Source organism: Hemiscyllium ocellatum, chromosome 6 (assembly GCF_020745735.1).
Source record: "Hemiscyllium ocellatum isolate sHemOce1 chromosome 6, sHemOce1.pat.X.cur, whole genome shotgun sequence".
Lineage (NCBI taxonomy): Eukaryota > Metazoa > Chordata > Chondrichthyes > Orectolobiformes > Hemiscylliidae > Hemiscyllium > Hemiscyllium ocellatum.
Window position 1 is genome coordinate 102,967,602 of NC_083406.1, and position 13,518 is coordinate 102,981,119.

At 40.5% G+C, this 13,518-nt stretch overlaps 1 protein-coding gene across 1 annotated transcript in view; it reads left to right on the forward strand.

The window, feature by feature from the left end:
* tsga10 (testis specific, 10) overlaps positions 1 to 13,518 on the forward strand; it is a 109,767-nt gene that overhangs the window by 35,550 nt on the left and 60,699 nt on the right. The window contains exon 5 of the mRNA XM_060826991.1: positions 6,051 to 6,206. Coding sequence (XP_060682974.1) covers positions 6,051 to 6,206 — 156 coding nt within the window. The remainder of the gene's footprint in view (positions 1 to 6,050; positions 6,207 to 13,518) is intronic.

Genomic DNA, 13,518 nt, shown 5'->3' on the forward strand with positions numbered 1-13,518 from the left:
GGAGCAAGAGTAGACCATTTGACCCATCAAACCAGAACTAACATAAGCATGGCTGATCCTCTATCTCAATGCCATATTGATGCTCTCTTCCGGATGTAGGTTTGCTCACTGAGCTAAAAGGTTCATTTTCATAAGTTTCATCACCATACTGGGTAACATCTTCAGTGAACCTCCGGATGAAGCATTGCTGATGATTTTCTGTTTGGGTTTGTTTGGATTTGTGATGTCATTTCCTGTGGCGTTGCCATGTCCTATGGTGATGTCATTTCCTGTTCCTTTTCTCGGGGGTGGTAAATCAGTCCAAGTCAATGTGTTTGTTGAGAGAGTTCCGGTTGGAATGCAGTGCTTCTAGGAATTCTTTGCTTGTTTCCGTTTGGCTTGTTCTAGGATGAATGTGTTGTCCCAGTCGAAGTGGTGTCCTTCCTCATCATGTGAGGATACTAGTGAGAGCGGGTCATATCGTTTTGTGGCTAGTTCATGTACATGTATCCTGGTGGCTAGTTTTCTACCTGTTTGTCCAATGTAGTGTTTGTTACAGTTCTCGCACGGTATTTTGTAAATGACATTAGTTTTGCTTGTTGCTGTTTTAGTGTGTTGGTGGGTTTGTGGGCTACCAAATGGTCTGAGTAGTCTGGCAGTCATTTCTGAAGATGTCTTTGATGTAGGGGAGAGTGGCTAGAGTTTCTGGACACATTTTGTCCGCTTCTTTGGGTTTGTTGCTGAGAAATCGGCAGATTGTGTCATTGGGACCCATTCTTTTTGAATACACTGTATAGGTGATTTTCCTCTGCTCTGCATAGTTCCTCTGTGCTGCAGTGCGTGGTGGCTTGTTGGAATAACGTTCTCTTACAGATGAGGAAGGACACCGCTGGGACAATGCATTCATCCTAGGACAAGCTATATAGAGACACGCACGAGAACTCCTGGAAGCATGGCATCCCAACCGGAATAATGCTCGTTGGAATAATGTTCATTTGTGGAAGCTGCATCAGAATGTTATTCCAACGAGCCCCACACACGCAGAGCAAAGGAAAATCACCTATACAGTGTATTAAAAAAGAATGGGTACTCAATGAACAGTCGACTGATTTCTCAGCAACAATCCCAAACAAGCAGACAAAATGCATCCAGAAACCCGAGCCACTCTACCCAACATCAAAGACATCTCAGAAATGACTACCAGACTACTCAGACCCCTTGGCATCATGGTAGGCCACAAACCCATCAACACACTAAAACAGCAGCTCATGAATTTGAAAGACCCTATACAGATAACAAGCAAAACTAATGTCATTTACAAAATACCGTGCAAGAACTGTGACAAACATTACATTGGACAAACAGGTAGAAAACTAGCCACCAGGATACATGTACATCAACTAGTCACAAAACGACATGACCTTCTCTCACTAGTATCCTCACATCCAGATGAAGGACACCACTTCGACTGGGAGAACACATCCAACCTAGGACAAGCCAAACAGAGACACGCACGAGAATTCCTAGAAGCACGGCATTCCAACCAGAACTCTCTCAACAAACACATTGATTTGCACCCGATTTACCACCCCCTGAGAAAAGGATCAGGAAATGACATCACCAACCCAAAGAAACACAAACATATAAATAGAAAGCAGGAATCATTGGCAATGCTTCGACTGGAGGCTCACTGAAGATGTTACCTAGTATGGTGACAAAGTGTCTGAAAAAGAACCTTCCAGCTCAGCAAGTAAACCTACATCCAGAACCACAACCGGAGTTACAAATCTTCTCAAAACTCGCTCATGCCCTCTTCCCACAGACCTTGACAGTCTTTGCACATTTGAAGATGGTGCAAAAATAGGTGAGAAGGCAAATTCTGAGAGCGACACAAAGAGTCTGCAGAGGGATATAGGGTAAGATAATAGAGAGTGAAAAAAACTGGCAGATGAAATATAATGTTGTAGAATGTACACTTTGGCAAGAAGATAGAGGAGCTGAGTATTTTTTAAATGGGGAAAGACTGTAGAAAGCTACAGATCAGAGGAATTCAGCAATCCTCAGACATAAATCATAAAGAGCTAGCATACAGGTTCAGAAGGTAATAGGAAAAACATGTGGAATGTTGGCCTTTATTTCAAAAGGAATGATGTATAAAAATGGAGGTAATGGAGGCAGTCCAGAGACTAATCATAGGCTGATCCTAGGATTGGAGAGACTGTACTATGAGGAAAGGGTGAGTATGTTGGCTAGTACTCATTGATGTTTAGAAAAATGAAAGATGATCTTAATGAAACAAGATTCAACATTCTCAGGGCACTTAACAGAATAGATGCAGAGTTTTGGTAGAGGTTAGGACAATAGGGCATAACCTCAGAATAAGGGGTGCCCCTTTTAAGACAAAGATTGTGATGAATTTCTTCTATCAGATGGTAGTGAATTTGTGGAATTTTTTTTACCGCAAAGGACTGTAGAGGGAGGGGCATTAAGCATATTCAAACCTGAGATAGAGGTGATTTTGAATCAGTAAGGAAATCAAGGTTTATGGGGATAAGGCAGCAAAGTGAAGTTGAGGATTATTATAATTAGATTCCCTACAGACTCTTCAGCCCATCCAGTCTACACTGACCCTCCGAAGAATAATTCATCCAGATCCATTTCCCCTCTGACTAATGCACCTAACACTATCAGCAATTTAGCATAGCCAGTTCATCTGGCCTGCACATCTCTGGTCTGTGGGAGGAAACCAGAGCACCCAGAAGAATCCCACGCAGCCACAAGGAGAATGTGCTCGAGGCTGGAATCGAGCCTGGGACTCTAGCGCTGTGAGGCAGCAGTGCTAACCACTGAGCCACTATGTCACCCTGATGATCTCCTTTGTGATCTCATTGAAGCGTGCAGCAAACTGAATGGCCTACTTCTGCTTGTGTGTTTTATGGTTGTATAGCCTGTAGAAATCTATTTCTTAAGTATATCAGTGACTTGACCTCCACAGCCTTTTATGATAGAGAATTCCACACATTCTTTGTTGTCTGAACAGAAGTTTCTTATCATCTCAGTGTGAAATGGCCTATCGTGTAGCCTGAGATTGAGACTAGTGTTCTGAACTCGCTGGCCAAGGCAAACATCATCCCTGCATTCAGTCTGTCCATCCCTGTTAGAATTGCTTGTGTTTCAATGAAGTCCACTCAAATACTACTAATCTCAGCACAGGCTAACCTTTCTGACTGAACACACATTTTTCCATGTGACTATACATTCCACCCAAATTCTTATGATAAAACAAAGATGTCAAAAATATTTGATTGTTTGCAAAGTGCTTTCAGCTGTCGAGGTTGCGAAAGACTCTTTAAATTTCTTTACTGAAATTGATCTAGGAATTCTGTAAACCCGACTGTCAAAATTACCAAACAAGTAGAGCATTAATCAACAATGCCAATAGAATTTTGAACTAGAGGAAGTCATGATCAAAATATCTACCATGTGAGGCTCAGGAGTTCATGTGTCATGATCCAAGTGTTCCTTGATCCTAGAAAGGCATCTATTGTTCTCAGCTGTGTGCATAGTTAACTAAGTTTGACATGAAGCTAGGTAAGAAAGTAAGTTGCCAAGAGGAGGTAGAAAATTGACAAAAAGGTAAAGGGAGATAAGTAAGTTAGACGAGTGGGCAGAAAAATGACAGTATAATGTGAGAAATTGTCAACTTGTTCACTTCTGCAGGAAGAACAGAAATGCAGTACACTATTTAAATATAAAGAAATTGCAGAGCGTAATAGTACAGATGGATCTGGGTGTGTTGGTACATGAACACAATATGTTAAGGTGCAGGTACAGAAATGATGAAGAAGGCAAATGGAATGTTGCAGTTTACAGCAAGGAGAATGAAATATAAAAGTATTAAAGTTTTATAGCAGTTGTATAAGATCTTGTTGAGACCACATCTGCAGAACTGGGCACAGTTTTGACCTCCTAATTTTAAAAACTATGTAATTGTGTCAGAAGCAGTTGTAGAGGGAGGCAGTGGCATTGTGCTCATGTTACATCACAAGTGATGTAGAGTTCCAGGCACATGCTGTGGGAGCACATATTCAAATTCCAGCTCAATAAATTTAAACTTTAAATTCAATTAATTATTCTGGAATTGAAATCTAGCTTCAGTAATAGTGATTAAGACACCATCATTGATTGAAACCAAGTTAAAAACCAGTCCGGTTCACTAGTGTCCTTTGGGGAATGATCTGACCTACTTGTGACTCCATATCTGTCATAAGTACTTGCCTTCAGTAAAGGTTTATCTATTCAGTTTGAAGGATTAGGGATGGGTGACAATAGTTTCACATCTCATGAAATAATTTTTTTTAACAAGTACGTAAAGCCTCACTGATGAGGCTTGTCTTATGAAGAAGTACATCATTTTTATAAATTTGTTCAAGGAATGTGAGAGTTGCTGTCTAGGCTACTATTTATTGCCCATCCCTAAATGCCCTTGAGAGGTTGATGGTGAGCTGTTCTCCAATTTCATACTACATCCATGATGATGTAGTTGATGTAACATGTTTTTTCTTATAAAACTTATGTATTATTGTAAGAAATGGGAGGGACTGGCAGTAAATATGTACACGTGAGATGTAAATAAATGGGGACAATTCAATAAATAACAATAGTGACAAAGAAACCTAGGAACAGGCCACTTAATTAGTTCCACTCCTCTGTATGATCATGGCTGATCCACAGCCTAAGTTTATACAGTCACCTTTGTCCCATTTCCCATCATATTTGCTTAACAAACGTCCAGCAGTCTCAGTTCAGCACCAATTGATTAAGAACTAATTGCCATTTATGGAAAAGGGTTCTGACAGATTTTCTTGAAAAAGTATATTCTAAATTCATTAATGCAATTTTAGTCTCTTAATCTAAAGCTAGATAAGATGGTTAAGAAGGGATATGGGACGTTTGCCTTTATTAGTTAAGGTATTGATAACAAGTGTAAGGAGATTGTGATGGACTTGTGCATAACATTAGTTAGGCTACAGCTGAAGTACTGTGCGCAGTTCTGTACTGCAGGAATATATGGTACACTATAGGAATGATGTGATTGCACTCTAGAGAGGATGCAGATTAGATTTACCAAGATGCTGCCTGGGCTGGAGCAATTCAACTACGAAGAGAGACGAGATAGATTGGAGTTGTTTCTTTTGCCTGCAGAAAGCTGAGGAGGGATCTATCGAGAAGTACAAAGTTTTGATGGGAATCTATAGGGTAGATAGGATGAAACCATTCCATTTAGCAAAAGGGTTGATATGCAGAGGGCACAGTTTTAAGGTAAAGTGCAAAAGGTTTAGGGGGGATTTGAGGAAAATATTTTTCACACAGAGGCTTGTGAATATCTGGAAATCGTTGTCTAAAAGGTGGTAGAGGTGGACAGCCTCTAGATATTTAAGAACTCTTTAGATGAGCATTTGAAATGCTACAGCATATAAGGAGGCATGGTGGCTCAGTGGTTAATACTGCTACCTCACACAGTACCAGGGACCTAGGTTTGATTCCAGCATTGGGTGATTGTCTTTGTTTGCACGATCTCCCTATGTCTGTGTGGTTACCCTCCAGTTTCCTCCCACAGTCCAAAGATGTGTAGGTTAGGTATATTAGTCAGGGGAAATGTAAAGGAACAGGTCTGGGTGGGATACTCTTTGGAGGGTTGGTGTGGATTTGTTTAGCCAAATGACCTGTTTCCACACTGTGGGCCAATGGGGCTATAATAAATAGATGTTTGATGATTAGTGTGGGCGCAATAAGTAAAATGGCCTCTCTCTGTGCTGGAAAATAATTTTTCTCTACACCATTGATTTATGTTCTTTATTCCTGACTTAACAAACTAGCAGAAATGCTTTCTGTTATCTGCATCACTCTCAACAGCCTATGAAGGCATTTTAGAAGATGTAACTATTGTGTGTAGATATCCATTGTTCGGATTGATTTCTGAAATAAAAAATGCTATTCAGGCAATAACTTGTCACTTTTCTGGCTTATTGAAGATCGGTTTACTCTTATGATTTTTTTCTCAAAATCAGGGAGGAAGCTATGAGTCTGAACTCATATGCATTATCAAAGAGCGTGATGATCTCCAAGCCATGTTAAATAAATATGAAAGACACATGGCAGAAATTCAGGCAAATGTCAAAGTTTTAACTGCCGAGAGAGATCAAAGCAAACTCCTATATGAACAGGTAAGTAATGATGTTGTCATATTCTAGGGTTTGACAAGGATGCCTGAGACCTAATGAAACTGGGGAACAGATGATGGTTATATATTAATTAGGGTTAATTGTGTGAAAGTTGGTGTGTGTACTTACTTCCTGATTTAATCAGTGTAGGTCCACTTGTGGTGCAGTGGTAGTGTCCCTACCCCTAGGCTTGGAGGCCCTGATTTAAGTCCCACATATTCCAAAGATGTGTAACAACATTTCTGCATAGCTTGGTTCGGAAAAGTAGGTTAATGAGTGCGATGGAGTTTGTGGTGTGTGAACTGGAAATAAAAGATCAATTAGTAAAGTATATGACTATATTCTGATTAAGTGGCATTTTAACCTCTGATAATTGACAAAAAACATTGTGTTATTTTCATTGTTGGTTTTGGATAATGCTTTAACCTTTTCACTTCAGTAACTTGTTGCTGTATTTCAATCGAAAACGTGTTCTGTAACTTCAGAAGTCCATTTCTTCTTCATCTAGTATGATAGCACAAGCAAAGACCATCCTTTGGTGTATCACCCCAAGTTATAAAGTCACAGAGATGTACAGCATGGAAACAGACCCTTAGGTCCAACCCGTTTATGCTGACCAGATATCCCAACTCAATCTAGTCCCACCTGCCAGCACCCAGCCCATATCCCTCCAAACCCTTCCTATTAATTTACCCATACAAATGCCTCTTAAATGTTGCAAGTGTACCAGCCTCCACCACTTCCTCTGGCAGCTCATTCCATACACACACCACCCTCTGTGTGAAAAGGTTGGTCCTTAAGTCCCTTTTATATCTTTCCCCTCTCACCCTACACCTATGCCCTCTAGTTCTGGACTCCCGACCCCAGGGAAAAGACTTTGCCTATTTATCCTATCCATGTCCCTCATAATGTTGTAAACCTCTATAAGGTCACCCCTCAGCCTCCGACGCTCCAGGGAAAACAGCCCCAGCCTATTCAGCCTCTCCCTGTAGCTCAAATCCTCCAACCCTGGCAATATCCTTGTAAATCTTTTCTGAACCCTTTCACCTTTCACAACATCTTTCCAATAGGAAGGAGACCAGAATTGCACGCAGTATTCCAACAGTGGCCTAACCCGTCCTGTACAGCTGCAAGATGACCTCCCAACTCTGACCAATAAAGGAAAGCATACCAAACGCCTTCTTCACTCTCCTATCTACCTGTGACTCCACTTTCAATGAGTTATGAACCTGCACTCTATTAACTCTTTGTTCAGCAACACTCCCTAGGACCTTACCATTAATGTGTATTAGTCCTGCTAAGATTTGCTTTCCCAAAATGCAGCACCCCCCCATTTATCTGAATTAAACTCCATCTGCCACTTTTCAGCCCATTGGCCATCTGGTCCAGATCCTGTTGTAATTTGAGGTAACCCTCTTCGCTGTCCAATACACCTCCAATTTTGGTGTCATCTGCAAACTTCTAACTGTACCTCTTATGCTCACATCCAAATCATTTATATAAATGACAAAAAGTAGAGGACCCAGCACTGATCCTTATGGCACTCCACTGGTCACAGGCCTCCAGTCTGAAAAACAACCCCTCACCACCACCCTCTGTTTTCTACCTTTGAGCCAGGTCTGTATCCAAACGGCTAGTTCTCCCTGTATTCCATGAGATCTAACCTTGCTAATCAGTCTCCCATGGGGAACCTTGTCGAATGCCTTACTGAAGTCCATATAGATCACATCTACTGCTCTGCACTCATCAATCTTCTTTGTTACTTCTTCAAAAAACTCAATCAAGTTTGTGAGATTTGATTTCCCACGCACAAAGCCATGTTGACTACCCATAATCAGTCCTTGCCTTTCCAAATACATGTACATCCTGTCCCTCAGGATTCCCTCCAACAACTTGCCCACCACTGAGGTCAGGCTCACCGGTCTACAGTTCCCTGGCATGTCTTTACTGCCCTTCATAAACAATGGCGCACCATGTTTGCCAATCTCCAGTCTTCCGGCACCTCGTCTGTGACTATCGATGAAACAAATATCTCAGCAAGAGGCCCAGCAATCACTTCTCGAGCTTCCGACAGAGTTCTCAGGTACACCTGATCAGGTCCTGGGGATTTATCCACCTTTACCCATTTCAAGACATCCAGCATTTCCTCCTCTGTAATCTGGACATTTTGCAAGATGTCACCATCTATTTCCCTACATTCTATATCTTCGATATCCTTTTCCACAGTAAATACTGATGCAAAATATTATTTAATATCTCCCCCATTTTCTGTGGCTCCACACAAAGGCCGCCTTGCTGATCTTTGAGGGGCCCTAATCTCTCCCTCGTTACCCTTTTGTCTTTAATATATTTGTAAAAACCCTTTGTATTCTCCTTAATTCTATTTGCCAAAGCTATCTCATGTCCCCTTTTTGCTGTCCTGATTTCCCTCTTAAGTATACTTTGACTTCCTTTATATTTCTTCTAAGGATTCACTCAATCTATCCTGTCTATACATTACATATGGTTCCTTTTTCTTAACCATACCCTCAATTTCTTTAGTCATCCAGCATTCCCTATACCTACCAGCCTTTCCTTTCACCCTGACAGGAATATACTTTCTCTGGATTCTTGTTATCTCATTTCTGAAGGCTTCCCATTTTCCAGCCATCCTTTTACCTGCGAGCACCTGCCATCAATCAGCTTTCGAAAGTTCTTGCCTAATACCGTCAAAATTGGCCTTTCTCCTATTTAGAACTTCAACTTTTAGATCTGGTCTATCCTTTTCCATCACTATTTTAAAATGAATAGAATTATGGTCGCTGGCCTCAAAGTGCTCCCCCACTGACACCTCAGTCACCTGCCCTGCCTTATTTCCCAAGAGTAGGTCAAGTTTTGCATCGTCTCTAATAGGTACATCCACATACTGAATCAGAAAATTGTCTTGTACACACTTAAGAAATTCCTCTCCATTTAAACCTTTAACACTATGGCAGTCCCAGTCAATGTTTGGAAAGTTAAAATCCCCTACCATAACTACCCTATTATTCTTACAGATAGCTGAGGTCTTCCTTACAAGTTTGTTTCTCAATTTCCCTCTAACAATTAGGGGGTCTATAATACAATCCCAATAAGGTGATCATCCCTTTCTTATTTCTCAGTTCCACCCAAATAACTTCCCTGGATGTATTTCCTGGAATATCCTCCCTTAGCACAGCTGTAATGCTATCCCTTATCAAAAATGCACTCCCCCTCCTCTCTTGCCTCCCTTTCTATCCTTCCTGTAGCATTTGTACCCTGGAACATTAAGCTGCAAGTCCTGCCCATCCCTGAGCCATGTTTCTGTAATTGCTATGATATCCCAGCCCATGTTCCTAACCAGTATATTGGAGCAATCCAGGAGCAATCCGTCCTTCTTGTACAGGTCATTTCTTCCCCAAAAGAGATTCCAATGATCCAAAAATGAGAATCCTTCTCCCATACACTAGCTCCTCAGCATTCATCTGCTCTATCCTCCTATTCCTGCCCTCACTAGCTCGTAACACTGGGAGTAATCCAGATATTACTACCCTTGAGGACCTCCTTTTCAAATTTCTGCCTAACTCTCTGTAATCTTCCTTCAGAATCTCAACCTTTTCCCTTCATATATCGTTGGTCCCAATGTGGACAATGACCTCTTGCTGGCCCCTCTCCCCCGTGAGAACATTCCGCATCCCCTCTGAGCCATCCTTGATCCTGGCACCAGGGAAGCAACACAGCATTCTGCTTTTTCTCTGCTGGCCACAGAAACGTCTGTCTGTTCCTTGGACTACAGTATCCCCTAACACAATTGACCTCTTAGAAGCTGACGTACTCCTCGTTGCATTAGAGCCAGTCTCAATACGAGAAACTTGGTTGTTCGTGCGATATTCCCCTGAGAATCCATCACCCCCTAAATTTTCCAAAACAGCATACCCGTTTGAAATGGGTATATCCACAAAAGACTCCTGCCCTAGGTGCCTACCTCTCTTAACTTTCCTGGAGTTACCGCATCTATGTGACTGTATCTAAGACTTTCCCCCCTTTCTATAACTGCCTTGCATCACATACTGTTGCTGTTGCAAATTCCTCATCACTTCTAACTGTCTCTCCAACCGATCCACTCGATCTGATAAGATTCGCATCCAACAGCAGTTATGGCAGATATAATCCGCAGTAACCCTTAAACTCTCTTTAAACTCCCACATCTGACAAGAAGTACGCATCACTGCAAAGGCTGTTTTTGCTCCTTCACAATCTACAGACCCAGAAAATAACACCGTCTTATTCCTCTACAAAACACTGCCCCAGGTTAAATGAATAGTTATGGCTATTATTTTAAGTTTAATCAAGAGACTTATCTCCAAAAACATATAATCAAGAAAGAACCCACTGTACTCACTACTGCAGCCTTTCTATTGGACAGACTTAAAACAACGATTAACTTATCTGATTCTGTGTTGTGAACTTCACCCAACAGGTTCCTCCAAGATTAACTGTGAAATTCATTGTTTCTTAATTTTCCCAGACACTCTCCAATGTCGAACAATTTTTTTTTTCTCTCTCTCTCTCTCCCTCCCTCCCTCTCTCTCTCTCTCTTGCACTGTCCTCACCATGTGCTTCCTTTGTTCTTCTCCCTTTTAAAACTGCTGTTGTTTTGACTTTTATTTCCAAAGTTCCAAAACAATGCAACAGCATATAAAACAGTAATTGTTGCTTCTGGAATTTGAGGAAATCACCTTCAGTACCTAAAATACCTCAAAAAAAAGGTGTTACAGCCAGAAATTTTTCCCATCCTCCATCTTGGATTACCCAGAATCCTCCTTGTTATGTGAGCCATGATGGTGATCTTCCGCGGCTAGTTTGAAAATGAAGCCTGCTGTCTTCATCTGTTATCCACACATAGTAATATAGTTGATTTTCATTATAACAAAACCTCTTTTTAAGGTCACACTGCTCACTATAGTAGAGTGTGGTGATTTGCTGCATTAGAAAAATGAAAGTACAATGCAGTTGAATTGGATACTTTTTTAATCATTTCATATTGTTTATGCTTTTCACCATGCATGGCATTTTTATCAACCAAAAACATCTTCATTACCAAGTAATGGCTTGTGATTCAGCGTTGTAGTTGCCTTTCTCAATTCATTCATTCATGAAGAAATAACTGATCTGGGCCTTCCATGTCTTTGTCATGAGAGGTTTCCATGTCCTATTTTCCTAACATCTCCTGAGTGAATATCACTGATCCAGTAACATTCTCATTGCTTGTAGATGTATGTGTAGATGCTTCATTTTCTTCCTGAAATTCCTATTTATTGTGCTTCTCTCTATCAACCAATATCATCTTCTCTTGTGCATCAATTTTTGAAGACCATTCATTCAGTATATTTAAAGCAGTCCACAAAATAATTTTTGACACCAGCTCTTGTGCTTTGCATATGAAGAATATGGCTTACTGGATAAGTTTAACAGTGTCTATGGGCTCTATCTTTGTAGATTAGATTACTTACAGTGTGGAAACAGCCCTTCAGCCCAACAAGTCCACACCGACCCACCGAAGCACAACCCTCCCATACCCCTACATTTAACCCTTCACCTAATACTAGGGGCAATTCAGCATGGCCAATTCATCTGACCTGCACATCTTTGGACGGTGGGAGGAAACCGGAGCACCCGAAAGAAACCCACGCAGACACGGGGAGAATGTGCAAACTCTGCACAGTCAGTCGCCTGAGGCGGGAATTGAACCCGGGTCTCTGGCACTGTGAGGCAGCAGTGCTAACCACTGTGCCACCGTGCCGCCCACATTAGGAATTTCCTGTATTATAATTTTAAGCACAAATAATGTCACGGTCAGCAAGTTATTGCATTGCATTTGGCAGTGTTGATGTTGGTGATTGAAAGCAAAACTGCTTTGGTAACTGCTTTGATGATATCTATACGTAGATATTCTTGATGAAAGCCAACACTTTGCTTTCTATTTACAGTCCATATGGCTCTGGGTATTCAAATTTCTTTTATTTTGGTACATATGCTGCAATATGTTTGTGTTTTTTGTATGATTTCATGGTTTATTGACGTAAAAATGGGCATATATGCAGTTCTACTTGTGTTTTCCCTTAATGGAAGAGTAACTTACTGTTATTCTTCATATCTAATGGAGGTTTTCTCATTACTGTGTAGAACACCAGTTCAAGTCACTTACATGAACATATTACGGCATTGCTGAAGTGGATTTTGTTATTAGCTAATTATCTAATAAAACACTGGCCAATAATGATGGTGTCTGGGCAACAATCAAAGTTCCGGTTTTGTCAATGTAATACTTCTTGAACTGCAGTTTTCTACAGTGACGAAAACAATACCCATTGGAAATACATTTATCATCTCTGGCCAACTCCATCCTTTCTGTTGGCTTGAATTTTAAATCAAGATGTGGAGATGCCCGTATTGGACTAGGATGGACAAAGTTAAAAATCACACAACACCAGGTTATAGAGCATCAGGTTTATTTGGAATTAAAAGCTTTCGGAGCACTGCTCCTTCTTCAGGTAGCTAGTATGACAGGATCATAAGACAGAATTTATCATAAAAGATGCAATGTATTGATCAAACTTAGACTGCTGTAAAGTATTTAATCACTAAGAATGGGGGTGCAGATTTCAATTTGTTAATACGTAAATCCCAGAACTTCTTTCAAGTCACATTCTCGAGATAATTTAAGGTTTTCCAAAACAGAGGTGACATCTCAGCTCAGACAATGCATTTGAGATTTACATATTAATGAATTGAAACCTGCAACCCCATTCTTAAAGATTAAAGACTTTACAGCAATCTAGCTTCATTCAATACATCGCAGCAGTTGTACGACACTGATCTTTTACTATAAACTCTGTGTCCTGTGATCCTGTCCCACTAGCTATCTGATGAAGGAGCAGTGCTCCAAATACTTGTACTTCTAAATAAACCTGTTGGACTATAACCTGGTGTTGTGTGATTTTTAACCTATAATTAAAGTAATTCAACTTATGACATTCATTTAAACATTTGAAGTCTTTGTTGCAAAAAGTACAGGCACTTTTTTTTGATACTTATACAGAAGATGTCATTCAACATGCTGGATTCTGTCCATAATAGACAAATATGGATTTGTTTGATCTGGATTTTTCTTACATCTTCAACAATAGCAATGTTTTTGCCCCTGTTGGCATGATGGCAACAGTGCTTTTTGTTGAGTTTTTTGTAGATTGGAGCTGGTGATTTTTCTGTTATAAGTCTAACTCATACTTAATTTGAAATAATGGAAAAGCAAACA